Source organism: Leucopleurus acutus, assembly GCF_964270905.1.
Source record: "Leucopleurus acutus genome assembly, chromosome: 8".
NCBI classification, from domain to species: domain Eukaryota; kingdom Metazoa; phylum Chordata; class Mammalia; order Artiodactyla; family Delphinidae; genus Leucopleurus; species Leucopleurus acutus.
This window is the reverse complement of record NC_139151.1, coordinates 13335652-13355458: the sequence shown is the minus strand read 5'-3', so window position 1 is coordinate 13355458 and position 19807 is coordinate 13335652. Positions and strand designations below refer to the sequence as shown.

The window sequence follows — 19807 nt, the reverse complement described above, 5'->3', positions numbered from 1 at the left end:
GCTGACTCGCCTGCTTCTAGTGCTAGACTGTGGGGAGCTCCTTGTAGCTGAGTCTGTCTTTTTCTCTGTATTCCCATGACTAGCACTGCGACTAGTACATAATATGCAATTCAGGTTTTTAAAAGTTGAATGCTTTCTTTCAACCTCTAAACAACTTCTAGTGCCTTTCACTGATGTTAGGAGCTATGAATATAGAAAAATATAGTACCATCTGTAGTGGAGGCAGACTATCTTGGTGGTTAAGAGCATGACCTCCAGTGCCATATCGCCTGGGTTCATACCCAAATCTGCCTCCTATTAATCATGTCACCTTGAGCAAGTTCCTCAAGTGCTCTGTGCCTCAGTTTCTCACCTGTAAAATGGGGATAACAACAGTATCCATCTTGTAGAGTTGTTGTGAGAATTAAATGAATGAATATATATATAATTTATATATATATATATATATATATATATATATATGTAAAGTGCTTGGAACAATGCCTGATACATTAATAAGTGTTATCTGTTATTATCCTGATTATTATGATATTATTGTTATTCAAATAAATTGGTGGAGAGTTTCCTGTCCTCTGCTCTCTCTAACAGCCCAGAACTTTCCTGGGGGACACCACAGTTGACAAGCATATGATTTGGTGGAACAAGGGTTGTGGCCAAAGATATGTGAATTAATAAAATTTAATCCCAAGTAATGGAGCTTGAACCTGGAATCCCAGTCACCCCAGGATAAAGGCCCAATAAAGGCTCCACTGGAAGAACTAGCACCTTCCCTTATCCCCTCAGTCTTTAGACTCCTGAAGCCTTTAATATGTACTCTGTTCTTTCCTGGGAAATGGTGGCAGCAAGAAGATAATTCCAGATTCAGATACTAGGAGAAAAAAACAACACTGCAACAAAAACAAATGGGGAAAAAGTTGAGATGTGCATACTATATGTTCATTTAGTGAAATGGATCTTTCCTTGTTTTCTTCCTGCAGGCTATTGCTATCTCTTTTCTGGTCTTTTCCAACCCACTTGTGATAGGTTGTCTTCTCCAACTAGTCTTATACTGATTTTCGTTGAGTCTCTATATGGTAGTGATTCTCAACTTTGGTTGCACAATGGAATTACCTGGGAAACTTGAAAAAAAAATTTGACACTCACACAGATTCTGATTTACTTTGTCTGGGATGTGGCCCAGGGAATTGGGATTTTAAACAGCTCCTCAAGTGATTCTATTGTTCTGTCAAGGTTGAGAACCACTGCCTGAATGTTCATACAGATCATTGGGGACTTTGTTAAAATGCAGATTCTGATTCAGTAGATCCGGGGTTAGGGTCTGAGATTTTGTGTTTTTAACAAATTCTCAGGTGATGTAGATTTTGCTGGTCCCTGGACCAGACTTTGAGTAGCAAGGACTTGGAGAGCATGGTAAAATTATTCCCTTTGCCCAATATCATCATAGGTTTCCTATTATCCGCATAATAAGATGCCTCAGCCTGGCATCTTAGGCTGGCATCAGTCATTTAAGGTCCTTAAACATCAGTAGTCCCCAAATGTGACTAATCATCTGAAGATCTATGGGCAGATTTTCAAAGATACAGATTCCTGGGCGTCACACCAAGCCTACAAAAGCACAACCTTCAAGGTGCGGCCTGAACAAAGGGTATTTTGAAAACACTTCCCAAGTGGTCTAGATGGTCATTAAGGTTTAGGAGCTTCAGTATGCTTCCAATATACATTTCCAGGCTCATTGCCCATTCATTCAATCAGCAAACATTTATTGCACCTGCCTCTGTACCAGGTACTAGGGAAACAAAAATGAAAAGAGTGTGATCCTTACTCTTAAAGGGCTGGCAAGACAAATGACCCAAACAAGACTATTTATTATTTCCCAGACATGGCCTAAATGCTCACAATTCTGCTCAAGGTCTTCTCTTCTTAAGAATGTCTGGGCCTCTCAGCATCCTACCTTTGCCTGTCCTGATCAACCAACTCAGATGCTCTCTTTACCCCATTTGCATCTCCACACTTATGTTTGGTTATCTCTTCAAACTTACTTTCCCTGGTATTAAAACAGATCCAGAGAGGAGAGAGGATTAACCCAAAGTGAGGTAACAACAACAATAATTAAAATTCGTATAACGACTTCCATGCACCAGCCATTGCTGTAAGCACTTTCTACATGAAAAGTGTGTAGAATTCTTGCAATAACTTTATGAGACAGCTATTATTATTATCCCCATTCTATGAATGAGAAAACGGAGGCACAGAAAAGTAACTTGTCCAAAAATACACAGTCAGTAACGGAGCCAGGTTTACCCTCAAGCCTTATACTCTACTGCCAAGTTGGTGACAGGGTTGACATGAGAAGGAATATGTAACTCTAATTTTCAGGCCTGAGCGCTTCCCTGGAAATTAGTTATTTGTGTGCTTGTTTCACAACTTAGACTCAAGCGTGAAGGCAGGGACTATGTCTTTCATCTCACACAGTGCCTAGCAGGGGTGCAAGCACTTAGTAGGTGCTCTACAACTGGTTATGGGATGGGCTGTCCCATCGTGGGGGGAGGGGATGGATATTTATTCTAACAAACAGACAACAAACAAACACATAAGCAAGGGCAACAGCCTGCAGGTCTCACGTCACCACTAGGTCATCATCACCCCTCACCACCACCGCCCCGCCCCCTCAGGCCTGCGCGTAGAAGGAGGACCCTCCCGCCCGCTTTCTGAACAGTCTCTGGTCCAGCTCTGGCTGTGCGCTCCGTCCTCCCAGCCAGCAGATGCCCCCAGACCACCGGCTCCTCCTCCGCAGCCGTCAGAGCCTCGTCCTCTCTCCCTCTTTCCGCTGCTTCCTGCTCCCGGGATCCGGGCCCTGAGCCCCGGGGCCGGGGTTCCCGAGGCTTTCCGGGGCGCTCGGCCAGGTAACTGCGCGGCGGGGACCGCCCGGTTCCCGCGGCCGGGATGGGCTCCGGACGTGGATGGCCCGGCCTGCGCGGTCCGCTGCGGGGGAAGGAAGCGGGCAGATGGCCTGGCCTGGCCTCTGAGGGGAGGGGGGTTCCTTCTGCCTTTGGGCGCCGGCGCGGGCGCCGGGTGGGATGCTGGCATAGCGGTCCGGCTCAGGTGTGCCCAAGCCGGGCGTGACCACAGTGTAGGTAGGCGCGTCCGGGGGAGATGCGCTCGCGGTGCCTGCCAGGCGCCGAGGTTGCTGCTCGCTCCAGCCACGCCTGCTCCGAGGCCCAGAGCCAGGTGGGCCCGCCCAGCGCTCCTCCTCCCGAATCTGGCCCTGGACCGGGAGGAGCAAGGACAGGAACCTTGGAATTCTGAGCTGGAACGGCCATCGGCCATCTAAATACCCTGTCATTCTTTCACCCAAGAGTGAAAAGCCGAAACGCGGAGATGGAGTGACTTTCCCAAGGTCACAGAGTTGTATCTGCCATTTATAAATGTCCATTCTTTTATTTGTCTGTAAATGGGCTACCGTGTCCTCTGTTCTGCCAGGGAATTAGGATTCAGGGAAGAGGACTCTAAAAATACTAATCGGCATATCCAAATGAGCTGATCCGCATTACTGGCCGGTGACCCTGGCCTTTAAAAGGAAGTGAGAGAGGACAGTTCTTTTCACTCTGGGTCCTTTGTACCTCTGGCCCTTGCTCTGAAAATTGGCCTGGATGTTTTACGAAATTATCTCAGAACTCCTTGTCAGAACTGGGCCGGATCATAAAGTTATTTTCAATCCTTTTTTCTTTCCTTTCTTCTCTCTTTTTTTTTTTTTAAACTGAGTCTCAGGAGGTGAAAGTGACTGCTCACACTCTTATGGCTATTTAGGGGCAGAGACAGAACTGGAACTCAGGTCAATGACTGACAACTGCTGTTTTCTAATCTGATTTCAGATGAAAGCTGTACAGCACTTGACCTTCATAAAGCCCTCTCTGGATAGCATTCTTGGGAGTGGCTTGTGTATTGAAGTGTGTTGGTCCACAGATACTATTTCACTTGTCAGAATAGGGTTAAGCAATAAGTGTAGCCATGCAGAAAATTCCTGCTGAGATGAGACAGATATCTGAAATGTTTTTTACTTTTTTATTTGTACTTTCAATAGAGGAGCTAATGAATATTAATAAGGACATCTTGGCTATTTTCAGATTTTAGTCCTATCTGACTATATTGACTCCATTACACTCATTCTTGTCCTGAAACATTTATCACCGGTAAAAATTTCAGTCAGTGGCTTTCTGACGTTGTTTCATTTTTAAGTAAATAATTGTCTTAAAGATATTTTTATATCTTAACAAAAACTCCCCACTTGTACCTCAAAATCCTGCTTCCCCCTTGGTCAATCTTTGAGTTGGATTTCAGAACTGAATAGAACTAGGAGTTTATTTTTTTTCCCTTCCAAACTATTTAGGTCTTTGTTTAGTTCTGTCTTTAGGTTTACCTCAAGTTTTGATTTTGACTGATAAACCCATGATCCAAACCCAGACTTCAGTTGAGTTTAGTATCAGCTTAAAACCACATTAAACTGCCATGTGTCATATGACTTCTAGCAGAGACCACAAGTGGTGGAGGTGTTTTTCCGTGAGGGCTTCTTATTGAGATTTTTGAAATATGAACACATTATCTAATACACATATTAAATTACTTGTGTATTGTAGTCCAAGGTCAGTCATCACTGGGAGGTTATTGACATTTACTCATCATAACAACATATACCATATTAGACCATCTGCTAACTCAGAATGCAGTTCCTGCTTTTCGGTTTACAGTTTTGACCAGTTATCTCTAAGGAACACGCAATCAGAAATACAGCCACGCTTCAGTAGAAGATTCTTGGCTCTGTAGATAAGGAAAAAGTGTTTCCGGGAAGGCAATATTTTTGTACTGTCTTAGAGTAGAAATGAAGACGTATACACAAAATGACCCAATGCTCTTTTCTTAGGGTGCATCCTTTGTTTTTCTGGTTTTGGTCTTTTCATCGTAGGATGGCCTTAGCTCTGTGTCTGCAGGCGCTGTGCAGCCTGGGGGGCTGGCTCTCGCTCTACATTTCTTTCTGTCGCCTGAATAATCACCGAAGCTATGAGTGGAGCTGCCGGCTGGTTACGTTCACCCACGGAGTCCTCTCGATAGGTCTCTCAGCTTATATTGGCTTCATTGATGGCCCTTGGCCTTTTACCCACCCAGGTAGGTGGGAGACATTAGAGAGTTTTCCCTTAGGAATTTATGATTTGGGGGTAGTCTTAGAAGGATGGGACTTTTCCACAGAATTTGTATAATACTGAAGAATATTGAAGAATAATTACTATTACAATGTGCTTTGGGAGTCTCCATTCATCTTCATTGTGAATGCTGATTTGTATGTGTCACCTATTGTTTCTGCTTTTCATAACTCTCTATTTTTAAAACAAATCTTAATTGCTTTTTACAATTTCATCGACCAAAATGTATAAATCATAAAGCTAATATCAACATCTACCACCAGCCCCAAACAGACACTAATGGACTGCATTAAACATACTTTTTGGTAACCTGCAATCTTTACTTGATTGTATATTCAAAGGACATCATCTTTCCATGTCTATATATATAGATCTTCCTTATCCTTTTCAGTTGTTATATAATATTGTGTTGTATGCATTTACTATCTTTCATTTAACCAATGCCGCATTATTTGGGGGCAGCTATATTAATTTTTAAGCTGCTAGATGTACTGATACAAGTGTTACTCCCTTAGAATACAAAACCTATATCCCCTTGAATTAGTTTGCTGGGGCTGTTATAACAAAATACTACAGACTGGGTAGCTTAAACAACAGAGATTGATTTTCTCACAATTCTGGAGGCTAGAAGTCCAAGATCAAGGTGTTGGCGGGTTTGATTTCTTCCGAGGCTTTGCTCCTTTGCGTGCAGAGCTGCCTTCTTGCTGTGTCTTCACATGGTCTTTCCTTTGTGCCTATCTACATCCTAGTCCTAATGTCCTTGTTTTATAAGAACACTACCCTAACATCCCTATTTTAACTTAATTACCTCTTCAAAGGCCCTATTTTCAAATATAGTCACATTTTGAGGTACTGGAGTTTAGGGCTTCAACATACGAATTTTGGAGGGACATAATTCAGTCCATAAGTTCCCTAGAATATGATTTTTTTTAATTCCTTAGATTCTTTCTTTTTATAATTTCTTTAGATTCCCATATTGAGCTTCTGAAATTTCTCCCAAACTGATAGGAAGCAACTCTTAAGCTTTATATTTTATATGAAGGCTCTTAATGGATTCAAAACATGTCAGGTCCTTGCACCCTATGTTCTTGGACATGGGAACATACTCACTTTTGGGGTTCTCTCCAGAGTCCACTTTCAAGACGAGTTAGGGCCACCAATGTCCAATAATCTAATCCATTAAGCTAAGAAATTAATCTGACATTTGGGACAGAATAACTTTTCCATTATGGTTTATTACAGGATATTGAATATAGTTCCCTGTGCTATACCTTGTTGTTTGTCCATTCTATATATAATAGTTAGCATCTGCTGCTAGTGGGAGAGAATAACTAAACAAGTCTAGAAACAGAGCTTTAGCTGGTTAAAAAAAAAGACAAGAAAGAGACTGTGTAGGATTTTAATTGAAAGAACAAAATAACTGGATTTTATGCTGCTACACAGAGAGGACGCTGTGATGATTGCTGGTGCTTAAATCACTCATTGAGATCTGGTGCATCAGAACAGCATTTCCTGGGCCCTGTAACATTGGTTTGATAAAGACCAAAGTTTTAGTGTTTTGGTTGCCTTTAAAAAGCACGTGCCTGCAATTGTTTTCAGTGATTCAGAAAAGTTTGAGAAAGAGCAACCCAGGATCTCTGCGTAAGGTAGCATGATTCCCAGCCACTCAATTTGCTTCTGTCTTGGTTTATTTCAGGCTCACCCAATACACCTCTCCAAGTGCACGTTCTGTGTTTCACCTTGGGCTACTTCATCTTCGACTTGGGCTGGTGCATCTACTTCCAGTCTGAGGGGGCCCTGATGCTGGCTCACCACACACTGAGTATCTTGGGCATCATCATGGCCCTGGTGCTTGGAGAGTCAGGCACAGAGGTCAATGCAGTCCTCTTTGGAAGCGAGATTACCAATCCCTTGCTACAGATGCGCTGGTTTCTTCGTGAAACAGGCCATTACCATAGTTTCACTGGAGACGTGGTGGATTTCCTCTTTGCAGCTCTGTTCACTGGAGTGAGGATTGGCGTAGGAGCTCACCTCCTCTTCTGTGAAATGGTCTCACCCAAGCCCAAGTGGTTTGTGAAGGTCGGGGGAGTTGCGATGTATGCTGTGTCTTGGTGTTTCATGGTTAGCATCTGGCGTTTTGCATGGAGGAAAAGCAGCAAGAAGTACCACACGTGGAGAAGCAGGCGGAGCGGCAGGTAAAACACAATGGACTTCTCAAGACGCACTAGCCAAGGCTTGCTCCAGACAATGGATTGGGTTAAGTCAGCCACGGGAACCAGGTTGGAGATATGGCTGTTACAGAATCCTGCTTATGACGAGCTTAGGTTTCTAAAAAGGGCTAAATTTATCCATCCGTTTGGTCAGTCTTGGAGCGGGACACATCCCAGTATTAAAACACTAACTTCTGCAGCTGTGCAGTTGTAGGAAGTGAGACTACCAGCGGTAGTTGTAAGTCAGAACTGTGAGGTGAGCATGCTGCCTTCCTTTTAAGTTGTGGTGACCCTGGCTCCTTTGTCTCTGGGAGGCTTGGTGATCAGACAGCCTAGAAAGGAACTCAGAAAGCATGAGTGCTGTTTCTTCCTTATTCCTTTGAGAAGTGACTCCTTCAACAAATACTTCTTCCTACTTTCTGTGTAGCAGCTTAAAGAAATGCACCTCATTTACTATAAAGTGAGGAACTTTCAGGAAGATACATGCCTTTGGCATTCTGAGCATTGGATGAGGAAATTGAATGGGGGGACAGAAGGATGAGAGAAGGATGTGGGTGAAACCGTGACGGTGGGGGTGGGGCTACTTACTGAACCTCCCTATACCGTATACTTGGTATATACCATAAAGGACTCCCTGTACTTGGGGGTCCCAAGATCACCCTCAGGCTTGGTGCAGTGCACGCGGTTGTACTTAGAGCTTTGATTTATTACAGTAACAGGATACAACAAAAGATCAGCCAAGGGAAAAGGCACCTGGAGCAGAGTACAGGGGAAACCAGGCCCAAGCTTCCAGAGCCCTCTCCCAGTGGGATCATGCAGGATGTGCTTAATTCCCCTAGCAACGATTTGTTCACAATATGTGTGAAATGTCTAGAAGGAAGCTTGTTAGAGGCTAAGTACCCAAGGTTTTAATGGGGGGCTGGTCATGTAGGCAGTCTTTTCCTGACTCCCAGAAGGAAAGGAGGTTTTCACCGTGAACCACATTGTTTGTAGAAACAGTTTAGAGCCAGTGAGCCAGTCTCATCAGTTCATGTGGGAACCTTCCCAATGAAATCGAAGTCTTCAGATGTCAGCCAAGGGCCAACCTTGCAAACAGCCCTTTCCCTTTCCTTTTCTGCACAAAAACCATAGAGCTAGAGCTTTGGATGAGAGATGAATGAGGTGTGGGCAGATTTACCGGGCCCTGTTGTACGGGTTCTGCCCTACCAGGAAAACTCTGCCAGTTCTCAGGGCTTTTGTGCATTAATCTCCTGGGCATGAGAGGCTGTGACTGAATTCCATAGGGATTTACCATGTGGATTCCACTGGGCTTGAGATGCCAGTTCAGGTTCCAGCTCTGCTATACATACTGCAAACCAGAACCAAAGACCAAATGTCCTGGCCTCAGGGTGATGAGGCTGCTTGTTTTTCTCCATTTCAGATACATTACCTGTTCCTCCTGTTACTACTTTTTCTCTGGAAAAGGTGCCACTCTCTCTGGATAATATATCATGGCAAGGCCCGTGTTGGAAAGAAAAAATATTTCTTAATCAGTAGTCTCTCAGCTAGGAAAAGCAAGAACGGAAGTGTAGAAGAAGGGCTTAGGAATCGAGAATTCTTCGTTTCTTTGAACTAGTTTGGCTACTCACCTGCCAGCTCATTTGGGCAGGTCACTTGTTTACTCTGCTTCAGTTTAAACCCCATTGTCAATTAAGGAAATACCCCGTTGTGAATTTCACAGAGACATTAGGTGGTGTTTTATTAATGCAGGTCTTTAATGTAGGGCTTTTATGGGAAAAAAGGGAAGTTTTATTTGTTTGTTTGTTGTTTATTTATTCATTTGATTGCGTTGTTGAGACCAGTGGTGAGCGAGTAGCTCAGCTGATGAGCGAGGGTATGGGGATGTTGAAGTCAAGGCTGGACGTGAGTAGGAAGTATCAGCCCATTCAATGGTAATCCTAGCCTAATGAGTGGTCTTGAAGATGGACGTCATTGTCTAGGTATGACCAAGTGGTTGGAACTGCATGAGGTCATCATTGCTCTGGGAAAAGCGGCTTTAAAGGCATGTTAACCGTGGGTCTTTTAAAATGACTGTCTTCAGGTTAAGGAGATTTGCTGGACATGAGAATAATCTGACAGTAGCATCTCCATCTCTTTTTTTCTATGATCAGTATCCCTGAAATGCTGGTTAGCTTCTTTCCAACAAAATTGTGGTCCAAGTAGGATGCTGGGGAATGCTGATTTTAGCAAAAGCCTAGTTAGAAAAAAAAAAAAAAAGTGGCTTGGCACAAAAGAAAAAAAAAAAAAAGAAAAGGAAAAAGCCGTCTCTTGAGTTTTGGCACAGTGCAAGCTGTCCCACACCAGACAAATGAATAGACTTAATCTGGTACCATTCTTCTCTCCTTCCACCTCAGAAGTGAAGGGATTGCAGACCTTGCTCTTTTAGGGGAACGTACTTAGGTTTCTTGAATTTCGAGAAACCTATCTAGTGATAAGGGAAGGAGAATCCCTCATTTCAGCTTTTCTTGCTGTTGTAGCTGAAAACTCTGAAGGAAACTCGCTGAGAGAAAAATGTGAAACGAAGGTGACTCAGCAGTTAAGATGCTGAGTCTGTACATGAGAGGTACATGAAGGGCTAATTAACATGTGGTGTGGTTGGACACATGAAGTACTCATTTGCATTTAGATTACTATGTAATAGTCATTAACACTGCCCAAGAAGGATTTATATTTCAGTGAGATTTGTACTAAATTTTATAAAAATAAACAACTTTTTATCAACCCAGAGTCTGGCTTTATGTCTTTGTTCTGGTTCTGCCAGAAGCTTAAAAAAAAAAAGGCTTTTGGCCTGCAGAAACGTTGACCCATATTTATACTTATCGGTAAAATACTTCGTAGCTGTTCTTATCATCCACCATTCCTCATACTGCTTACTTTTTGAGGCAACAATCTACATATAGAAAACAGTTTGCCAAAAGAAGGAGGAAGAACTTAATTTCTTTCTTATTTTGCCACCTGTTTGAGCAGTTGCCTTGAGAATGATGATGTCCAGTTGGGTCCACAAAGACAGGCCCTTCGGCTGTCCTCGGACTCTGCTTCCCATGCCTGGAACAGTGTTAGACACATAGTAGGTGCTCAATAAGAAGGTTGAAAGAATGGATGAAGGCATGAGGATGTAGTTTAGAATTACCCCCCATTGGAAAACGTTCTCAAAGAGCATGCACAGTGGATGGTGTCACCAATGTCATTTTTCTAGGTAAAGGACTAATGTCCCTGGGGCGTGTGTTCTGCTTAAATTGGTGTGACTCTTCTGAAGGTATTCTATACACAGACTTAAAACAGTCTAGAGCTATCAACGGCTGTAAAGAGGCTTTCAGGGACATTTTTTACCATTAGAGCTTTGTGCCTGAATATAGAGATTTTCATCATTAAAAAAAATAGCTCTGGAGTGAATAACGACTGACTTAATTAAATCCTTTGCTTACCATCTTCTGAAGCTTTCCCACAGCAAATGCCCTCTTTGCTCACAGCTAGAACTTTGGGTCTGTTTAAGTTTGGAAAGATCTTGAAAGCAGCCTGCCAAGAGGTTTTGTATGCAAGGAAGAGAAGGTGAATTAGGAAACTTTCCCAGTTTGTTTTATTCCTGAAGTTCGTGTAGTGAGGCATTCTTGAAGAGAAGAGGGGAACTCATTTTTAAAATGCATGATTTGATGAGTCATTGGGTCCAATTAATTTGATACCCACACTATAAAATTATTAGAATAGGGCCAAAAAGATATTTAGTATGTGTAAGAAAGACAAACGTTTGGGGATAAGGTTTGCATTTTGGTCAATTTTTATAGATTGATGGAGCTCTTTCCAGTTACATATAGAAAATGTGCAATTATGAGTTTTCAAGATAGAATTATTATGCTAGGGTACACCAGCAGGTGGCAATGTGTCCTGGTTGGATCATTAGGAAAGTGGCTTGGAACCCTAATCTGCTTCTATTCTTTCCCAAAATAAACATTACAAAATTAGCTGGCTGTGCGCTGAACGTAAAAAAAAAAAAAAATCAAGCAATAAAGAGTCATCTTTGGCCTCTGTTTATCTTTTTCTTTTTTTTACCCGTTCTAACGTCAGCCTTAGCTCATGCATCTATTCAGGGATAATGATCCTTTTATGCACTGTTGCGGATTGACTTTTAGAAACAGCATTGTTAAGAAGTAATTGTTTCCCCTCTCCACGTCCACTGTTTGTTAGATTTGCTTTGCCACTTGATTTCCACAAAGAGGCTAAAGACCCTTACCCATCAATACAGGTTTGAACTCAAAAGTCTGAAAATAGTTGGATAAAGAGACAGCCACTTCAGATGTTTGCAGGCGGAATTGAAGAAATAAATACATTATACATGGTACTTGAATCGCTGTAATCCTGAATTATGCAATCAAAACTGGACGGTTATCTAAATCTATCTACCCAGCAGGAAAAAAAATGTTATTGGGGAACTCTTCAAAGAGAACTGTAATGCTATTTACTGGATAAATATATTTTATTTTCTGCTCCCATTTCTTTCCACAACAAGCTTGTTGAGTCGCTGTGGAAAGCACCATGCTTGCTCAATTTGGCAAATAATACATATCATTTTGCCAAGGCAGAAGCAGCCTAAAAGCAACATTATACGAAGAAATCCTGGCTCCAGTTCCCCAGCCCTATACACCTCCATCCTCTAACCCTGTGCGTGCAGCGAAAACTGGTGTGCGGCGGCCCCTGCCCTGGGATGTGGCCAGCAGGTGCCCCAGGTGAGCGGCCAAGGCCAAAACCTCTCTTTGCTGGGGTTTGTTTCACAAGAGAGGAGTGGAGTCCGGCAACCCGGATCTGAGTTCGCTTCCATCGGCCAAAAGCAGTCTGTGCGTGTTATCGGAAAAGGAAAACAAGTATGCTCCCTTAAAGAATACAAGTTTCGAGGACAAGGGGGTGGGTGATTTCCAAAAAGCCTCTTATCCACAACTCCTTGGGATTGCGGGCGTGCTCTTTGGCGGTCTCAGGCGAAAGCCGAGTTGGTGCAAACTACACTCCAAAGTACAGATCTCCGGCATTCCCGGGGACCTGGGGACAACGGTGGGTTGGCGGGTGGAACTCCCAGAGCCAGACGGAACCCACCTCCCTCCGCCCCGCAGAACTACTTTTTCGCTCCCTCCAACAAGACTGCGGCGGAGGCGTCCGCGCGGGGGCAGCGCACAGCCGCGGTCGGCGAGCGGAGGGCGGTACGCGGGACTGCGAGCGCGGGTCGCGCGGGCGGCGGGGGCGGCTCGGCGCGCCGCGCCGCGGAGGGATCCCGGGTGAGACGGCTTCCCGAAGTCAGAGGGGAGGAGGCCAAAAAAGTGGACGGGGGAGGGGAAGAGAGAGCTCGCGCTGGATGCGGCCGGGGCCGGGAAGTCAGAACCGGAACCGGAACCCGTGCGCGCGCCTGCGATTGTCGCGCGGCCCCCACCGCTGGCGGCCTCCTCTGCTTGCCGCGCGCGCTCCCGCCAGGGCCCCAGAACCCAGCGAGCCGGCCCTGCGCTCCGAGTCGCCGCCGGCCTCCGGCGCTGGTGCTTCCAGGCCGGGTCGGACGGGAACCTCCCGCCCCTCGCGGGAACCGACGCCTACCGGCGCGTCGGGGAGGAGCCGCTGCCGCCGCCTGTGCAGACCGCGGAAGAGCCCGGGCCTCCGAGGGATGGGTAGCAGCCCGCGGCGCTGAGAGACCAGGTTCCTGTCACCTCCGGCTGCGGGACCCCCCTTTGCCCGGCACCCGCGCTTGTCCCGGCGCCCGGAGCCTGGTGGGGGCGGCGAGGAGAACGAGCGGTGTCCCCCGGTCCGGGGCCATGGAGCCGCGCGCGCCTGGCGCGGGGCGGCCCGAGACGCGGCCGAGACTGCGGCCAAGAGCGGCCGGCAGCCCCAGATAGACAGCGGAGCCCAGCGGGCCCGGCCCGGCGCGGAGACTTTCAGGCCCCCAAGGCCGCGAGGAGGAGCCGACATCCAGCCCCGAGCCGATCCCACCCCGGCCCCGGAGGGACTCCCGGGCCGCCTTCCCCGAGGCTCGCCGACTTCTCTCCGTGACAAAGTTTTCTCCGGTGCCTTCCCGAGGAGGATCGCTCCTTAGCTCTAGAACTCGCCTGCTGGCGGACTTGCTCGGCTTGATTTGGGAGATAACTTGCCTCGCTCCCACCCACATCCCCTTTCCTTGACCACTTCCAGTCGGACGTTCTAGATGACTGAATGGAGTTTTGAGTTGGACTCTTGTGTCCCCTACGGAGTCGGGCCTGATCCCAGAGCGCTGGGGGTGGGGTGGAGGTGTTACTGTAAAATGCAAGTTGGATAAAAGGAGGACCTCTCGCCAAGGGCCCCAATGAGTGGCACACAGTCTACTATCACCGACAGGTTGGTATGAAGCTCCCCCTGCGCTTAGCCTCCCAGGATGGGGCCCGACCTAGCAGGAGGGTCAGTGATTGCTGATTGCCTTTGCCGAGTGAAGTTGACAGGCAGCGGACAGAGGGTTATTTCCGAGCTCTCCAATTAGTCTGGGGTTGCTGCCAAGTTACCCGGTTGATTGAATTTGGAAACGTAGTTTTGTTTTGTTTTTTTCTGGAGAGAAACTTTTCTCCAGATTCTCGGAGGAGGGGTAGGTAAAGCCACGATTGTGTTTTTCTGCCCTTAGTGTGCATTAGGATTCTGTACTGATCTTGGAACCAGAGAGAGGAAGGTCATTTTGGGTGAAGGTCAGTCAGTGCCCGATGTCGGCTGGGGTATTGGTGCATCATCAGTTTTACTCCTGTCCTGTAGTTCTCTAGAGCCTGTTGCATTTTAGGACTTTCTGTTTGTGAACTTCACTCTGAGACTGCCGCATGATTTATGAATTTGATGCCCTTGAAGCATTGACTTGCACAGTGTTTATTATCTAATAGTTTTCCAGAATGTTGGAAGTACTAGTAAATCACAGGTTCCTGGTGGGAACAGTATCAAGGAACTGAAAAAGGGCTCGGGAACATCACGGGGCTTGATCTTAATTATTGCATTTTTAGGATTTCATATTCCAGAAACATTTGCATTTAAGGGGTGTAAAGCCTAAATGAATTATGTAGTAGAAGCTGGCAGGTGGATTTGTTGAGTTGGGTGAGTCCTTTATAGTACTTAACTGTGTTGCTTGGTGGTGGTTGGTGAATTGAGCTAAACCATTTGTGGTTTCAGTGGAGTTCCCTTACTCTTAAGAGTTATTCTTTGGAATATTAGGTTAAGTGATAAAAGCATATTCCTTTACTACATTTTATTTATCAGTTTAATTATGACATTGTATCCAGGTCCCAAGTTTCAGTCAGCTTTTTTTTTTTTTGGTCAACCTTCAAACTATTACATCATTTAAAAAAAAAAGATCAAATAACTGAAGTAAGGGCCCAAAGAAAGCACTTTGATGAGAAGTACAACAATAAGTACTCCAGCAGAAAGTAGTTGAATTTCCTAATAAGAGAGTTTCATCCAATTGTAAGACTCATTTGTTGATTTTAAAAGGGCCAAATTCCATTGTCATACCATAACAGCTACTCCAGAAACAGAATTTCCTGTTCCTGTTGATGCTTTTCAGTATCACGTGAATGTTCACCTAAGAGATTCCATTAAATATTTAAACTCTTTATTCTTTGTTTGTGTATTTTTTTTTACTGTGTTTAATTTTCAGCTTCTCAGAGTACATTTAATACGAGTAGCAACAATGCTTATCTTGATTTCTTCTAGTTATTCCCATTCCTTTTCCTTTCAGGGTGTTTTTTGCCTCTGAGAAATCACTTTCATGGATGTGTGGGTTAATTGTTTTCCTTGTTCATTCAATTCTTGCCTTCTCTGTTGACCCTGCAGACAAGTCTTATTAGGAACTATGGTGGTGTTGGTAGTTTTCATTGCAATAGTAGGGATGTTTAATTTTGTAGAAACAGAACCTAGGGTCACTAGCTCATTCCACATGAAAATCACCTAAAAGCCCCCAAGTAATGACGTTTCTTCTTCTTTGCTTCTCAGAGATTTTCTTCCTCTTTCCATTATCTTGGAAATAAAATCTTGGGATTTGTATTTTCTGTAACTTAGATGAAATAAAAATGTACAATAAGCATGAAATTAATTAATGCCTGTTTTTTGCCAGGCACTGTGCTAGGCACAAAGGATTACGGGATGAATATTCTAAGATGAATCTGCAAATTGGTTTGGGTATTAATATTCTTGGATGAGTTCAGGTGCTGCCTGATTTCACATATTCTTTAAAAGAAGAAAGACTTTAAAAGCCACCTAATTTAATGTGCATTGCTGAGACAGTATAGATTTGTGTTTCTTTGGAATTTACTACTAGTCCCCCCCCCACACACACACAAGATTTATTCTTATGTGACCATTGCTTTTTCTTTAAACGTATCTTATTTTGTAAATATCAAGCATCCATTGGCTCTTAGGAGAGTAGTTGTCCCTGATTTGAACACAGGTAGGGGTGAAATCTGGAAGTACTGGTTTAGTGTTATTTCTGTGCCAGGATGCCTTAATAAAGTTATGAGTATAGAATAGTTCCTGGCTTCTTCTCAGCCTTACCTACCTCATCCTCTTTTCTCATTGTCTGACTCCAGTGACCTGTAGGTATATTTTGCTGATTCTAGAGCTATTGGCAAATTAACAGTGCCTTTTTAAAGGTCCTTTCAAGTTTGAAGTACTGTATGTGGTGTGGCTTTGTTTTGTAGAGTGTGCTGACCCACCAGGCCAGCTGTGTGAGTTAGAGTTCTTTCATTGTGGTGCTTCTGACTACAGAGTCTGTCTGTCCTCAGTTGAAATCAGACTAGCTGGTTTTGGGCGTTGTTCTGTTTTGCAGTTTGTGGCAGGCGACACATGGCTGAACAAGATAAGAAGGGTTTTATTCTTGTGTTAGGGACGTGCTGGGGCTGGGATGGAATTCAGCTATGTTTAGGCTCTGATTGGTTACTTTGGATACTCAGAACTCTGTTATATCCTGTTATTATTTTGCAGTTAAATTAACACATTTGTTTACTACCATTTTTTTCCTCTTCATCCTCTACTCCTCAGGCTCTCCAGCCCCCCTTTTAAAGGCGTAGTTATCAATTTAAAACTCAAACTGTGTGTTCACGGTAGCTACTGTTTTTATGTAGTGTATCTGAACTGTTAAAAAAAAAAAAATCTAACCAGCTTTTGAATACCATCCAGTGTCTTGCTCTGTAACTTCTTTGAGACCTGGAGACTATGTTTTTCAATTTTTAGAACCAGCACTTTAAAAGTGGTAGAAGTATCTGATTGCTGCTGTTCGGTTTACATTGATTGCTGCATTCAGTCCTAAAATATATCCTAATTGTTTCTGATCCTCCTAGATGCTTGTGTCTCCCTGAGAGCTTAGGGGTTGTGTGGCAATTGGAATTTCTTCTGAGGGATACGAGGAGAGAATGCTTTTTCAATGGACTGAGTAAATTATTTCAGGCTATCTTCTAGAACAATGAGTTTTCAGGGACAATACAGGTGGGATTTTGTTATAAAGGTCTTTGTTGAAGTAAATGAACTTTTGTCTAGGACTTGTGGATTTTGTTGTTTTTGCCTTATAGATAAACAAAGGTTTTAAATATATTGGCTTTTTTTAAAAAACTGTAAGGTCAGCTTTAAGCTTGTTTAACTGAAGCAGATTTTTTGTTCTTTGTGTTTTTTGTTTTTTTTCGAAGCAAGTTTTTAAAGTGAGTCCGGAAACCTGTGGCTTTATATGCATTTACCCAGTAATTAGCGTTTTCATTCATGGTACTTTTTCTGCCAACACTGCCATATAAGAATGCTTTTGGTTAAAAAACAAAACAAAACAAAATTCTGTATGTGTGCTGTCTTCAAGTCTGCTTGAGTCATCTGCAAGGTGAGATTATTTGTCACATTCACTTACAAAATCAGTCATTTGATAAATACCAAATTGAAAGTGGGGACCAGGATCACAGTGCTAGCTTCGTATTCAATTTTATGTTGTCTTTTCTTCTAGTTGTTCAGTTTAAAATCCTGATTCATACGGGTATGCAGTAGTACATTCACTTGTACACTTTTACATGAGTCAACATGTACAGTCTGAAGTAAATTTTTTTAAAAGTACAGCGCTATAGTCTTACAGATAAATGGCACATTTATAAGATGTTCATATGTATTCAGTGAGATGACAAGAGAAGCTTTATTTGAATCATTACAAAAATATGTTAACCTGGTAATACCACTTAACACATTAGTGGCTTCCAGTTGTTAAAATGTAGCATATGACATTGAGTTAACATGTACGACTTTTTTAAAATTTCAATTTAGGAAATGATATTTGAGGCATACATTGATGAAACCCATAAATGATGGATTTTACATATTTTTCTGTGGAGCATTGTGATTCTAGGGAAAACAGTTGGAAAATCTTTGAGTAAACAAAATGTGATTGCCTCTTCTGAAAGCTGTCTAGAAATGGGTATGAATTGCCTACCATACTGATACGGGTTATAGAAGCAGCAGAATATATTAATGGTTTTCCAGAGGTAATTGGAGAAGCGCTTTTACATCATGGTTGTCTAACAAAGTTACTAAAAATGTTTCTTATCATATAATTGCTTATCTCCTAGAAATTGACCATGCCACATTTTCACAAACAGGGAGCTTAACTTCATTAAGTCTCAACCATTAAAACTTGGTTTGGATGATGTTTTAAAGCTTCATTTGAAGACATGCTCCTTTTCCTTTTAATAATTAAGGGTCTTCAGAATAGTGGTATTTGAACTGAAGTTTTAAAATCAGCAAAATTATAAATATTTTGTTTCCTTTTGTGTGAAATACCCTGATGTATGTAATGATATCCAATAGTAGTGTAGTTCTTCAGCTCAGTGTGAGGCAGATCATCACTTACACTTTAGGCAACTCATAGCACTTAGGTCAAGATTATAAAACTGGATTATGACCTAGATTTTCTGGCTCTCAAGTCCCCCACTTTTCACTTTAAATTATTGTCTTTCTATGTGTATTTTTTCTGTTCTACTTCTCTTGTAACTTTCCAAGCTGACTAAATCAGAGTTGGATTTTTCTGTTACAGGATGCTTTCTAGTACCTTATCCATTCTAATTTTAAGTATCTCTAGAGGATAAAGCTCTCGTCACTTCCTCAGGAGACTGAACAACAGTCTGATAGATCTTGTAGTCAGGAAGTTTTTCCTGATCTTTAGCACAGACTTTTCTTTTAAGTTGTCCTGTTACTTGTATATACTTGCTCTACCAGGCTAAATAATGATCTCCTCCCATTTTATGTTTATGTGACTGTGAATGGTTCAGACGGTTATCCACCACCCTTTCCTTCCCCCACCCTTATTCTTTGCTTAGCCAAGTTGTATGTTCTGTTGATTCGTGTCTAAAATTAACCTGTTCCTCTTAATATTCTGTTAACTTTCCTCCAACTGCTCTTCTAGTGCAAAGTGATTTTTTTCTTTTGGCGCTGTCCTACTGCAAAGTATGATATTCTATATTTTATGTTTACCCATATGCTAGAACAGCAAGTTCCAGTTTAGTTTTACTGTAATACAGGGGTCTTCAGTTTTCTCCAGGCATAGCCCAAAATTATGAGTAAAGAGATTCTCAAGATCATTTTAACTCAGTTTTACTTTAGATAGTTTTTAGAATGGATGCGGGAGATGTCACCATCAAAAAAAAAAAAACCAAACAGGTTTATATAAACAGCATAATTAGCAAATCGACTAATTAAGCAATTACTCATGTTATAAAAGCCTTGTTTACGTAGTGATTCTTTCCAATATGAGTGCCCCTAATGTAACCAGTGTTATCAGTTATGTGTCAAAAGTGTAGCAAATGATAAGCCATCCTTGGTTGAAAATTAATCAGAAATGAAGGTGAAACATCTCTGAACTTAGAAGTAAGTGAAGAGATGTGATTGTAGCTTTAAAGTAAAATCTCTGTTGCCATATGGTGAGATACATCTGTAAGTTGTTATTCCTTTTTTTTTTTTGCGGTGGTTTTTCAGTCTTATCTTAAATTGTGTGTCATTTTTTCCATTGTTTGTGCGTGTGTTGTTTTACTTTATTTTTTCTTATTATTTCTACATATTGGTGAAAAGAAATAGACTTTCAATGCTTAGCACTATATTTTGAGTAAGATATACTGTTATTAATGTTGAAATAATGTTTTAGGTTCTTACTGTATTTACAAGAATTGTTATTAATGATAAGTAACAGAAGGGAAAAGTGGGTACTTAAATTATTATAAGATATATATATGTAAGATTATAAAGCTTTTGAATGTTGTATTAGTAGACCTTTATCGTTGATACTTAGTTTAAAATTATTTAAATAGATGTCTTTGTTCTTTTGTGTTTTGCTAGTGATTTTGTTTCCTCAAACTTTAGAATTTTGGAAAC

General features: G+C 42.6%; 2 protein-coding genes across 4 annotated transcripts in view; both read left to right on the top strand.

Moving 5' to 3' along the window:
- Nucleotides 1-4895: 4895 nt before the first annotated feature.
- TLCD5 (TLC domain containing 5) lies at nucleotides 4896-7394 on the top strand (the record flags this gene model as incomplete). 2 transcript variants are annotated; one of them, XM_082844115.1, is made up of 3 exons in its annotated part: nucleotides 4896-5160; nucleotides 6892-6964; nucleotides 7322-7394. In XM_082844115.1, the coding sequence occupies 3 exons, from the start codon at nucleotides 4896-4898 to the stop codon at nucleotides 7392-7394; spliced, it is 411 nt and encodes a 136-aa protein (XP_082700241.1). The 2 variants fall into 2 exon arrangements, with proteins under 2 accessions (XP_082700241.1, XP_082700240.1); XM_082844114.1 differs by having other exon boundaries at nucleotides 6892-7394.
- Nucleotides 7395-13044: 5650 nt separating this feature from the next.
- Nucleotides 13045-19807, top strand: part of ARHGEF12 (Rho guanine nucleotide exchange factor 12) — a 140257-nt gene continuing 133494 nt past the window's right edge. The window contains exon 1 of one of the 2 annotated variants that reach the window (XM_082844836.1): nucleotides 13045-13786. In XM_082844836.1, the coding sequence (XP_082700962.1) occupies nucleotides 13755-13786 (32 nt within the window). In that variant the 5' untranslated portion in view covers nucleotides 13045-13754. The remainder of the gene's footprint in view (nucleotides 13787-19807) is intronic. The other variant, XM_082844837.1, reaches the window with a different exon arrangement.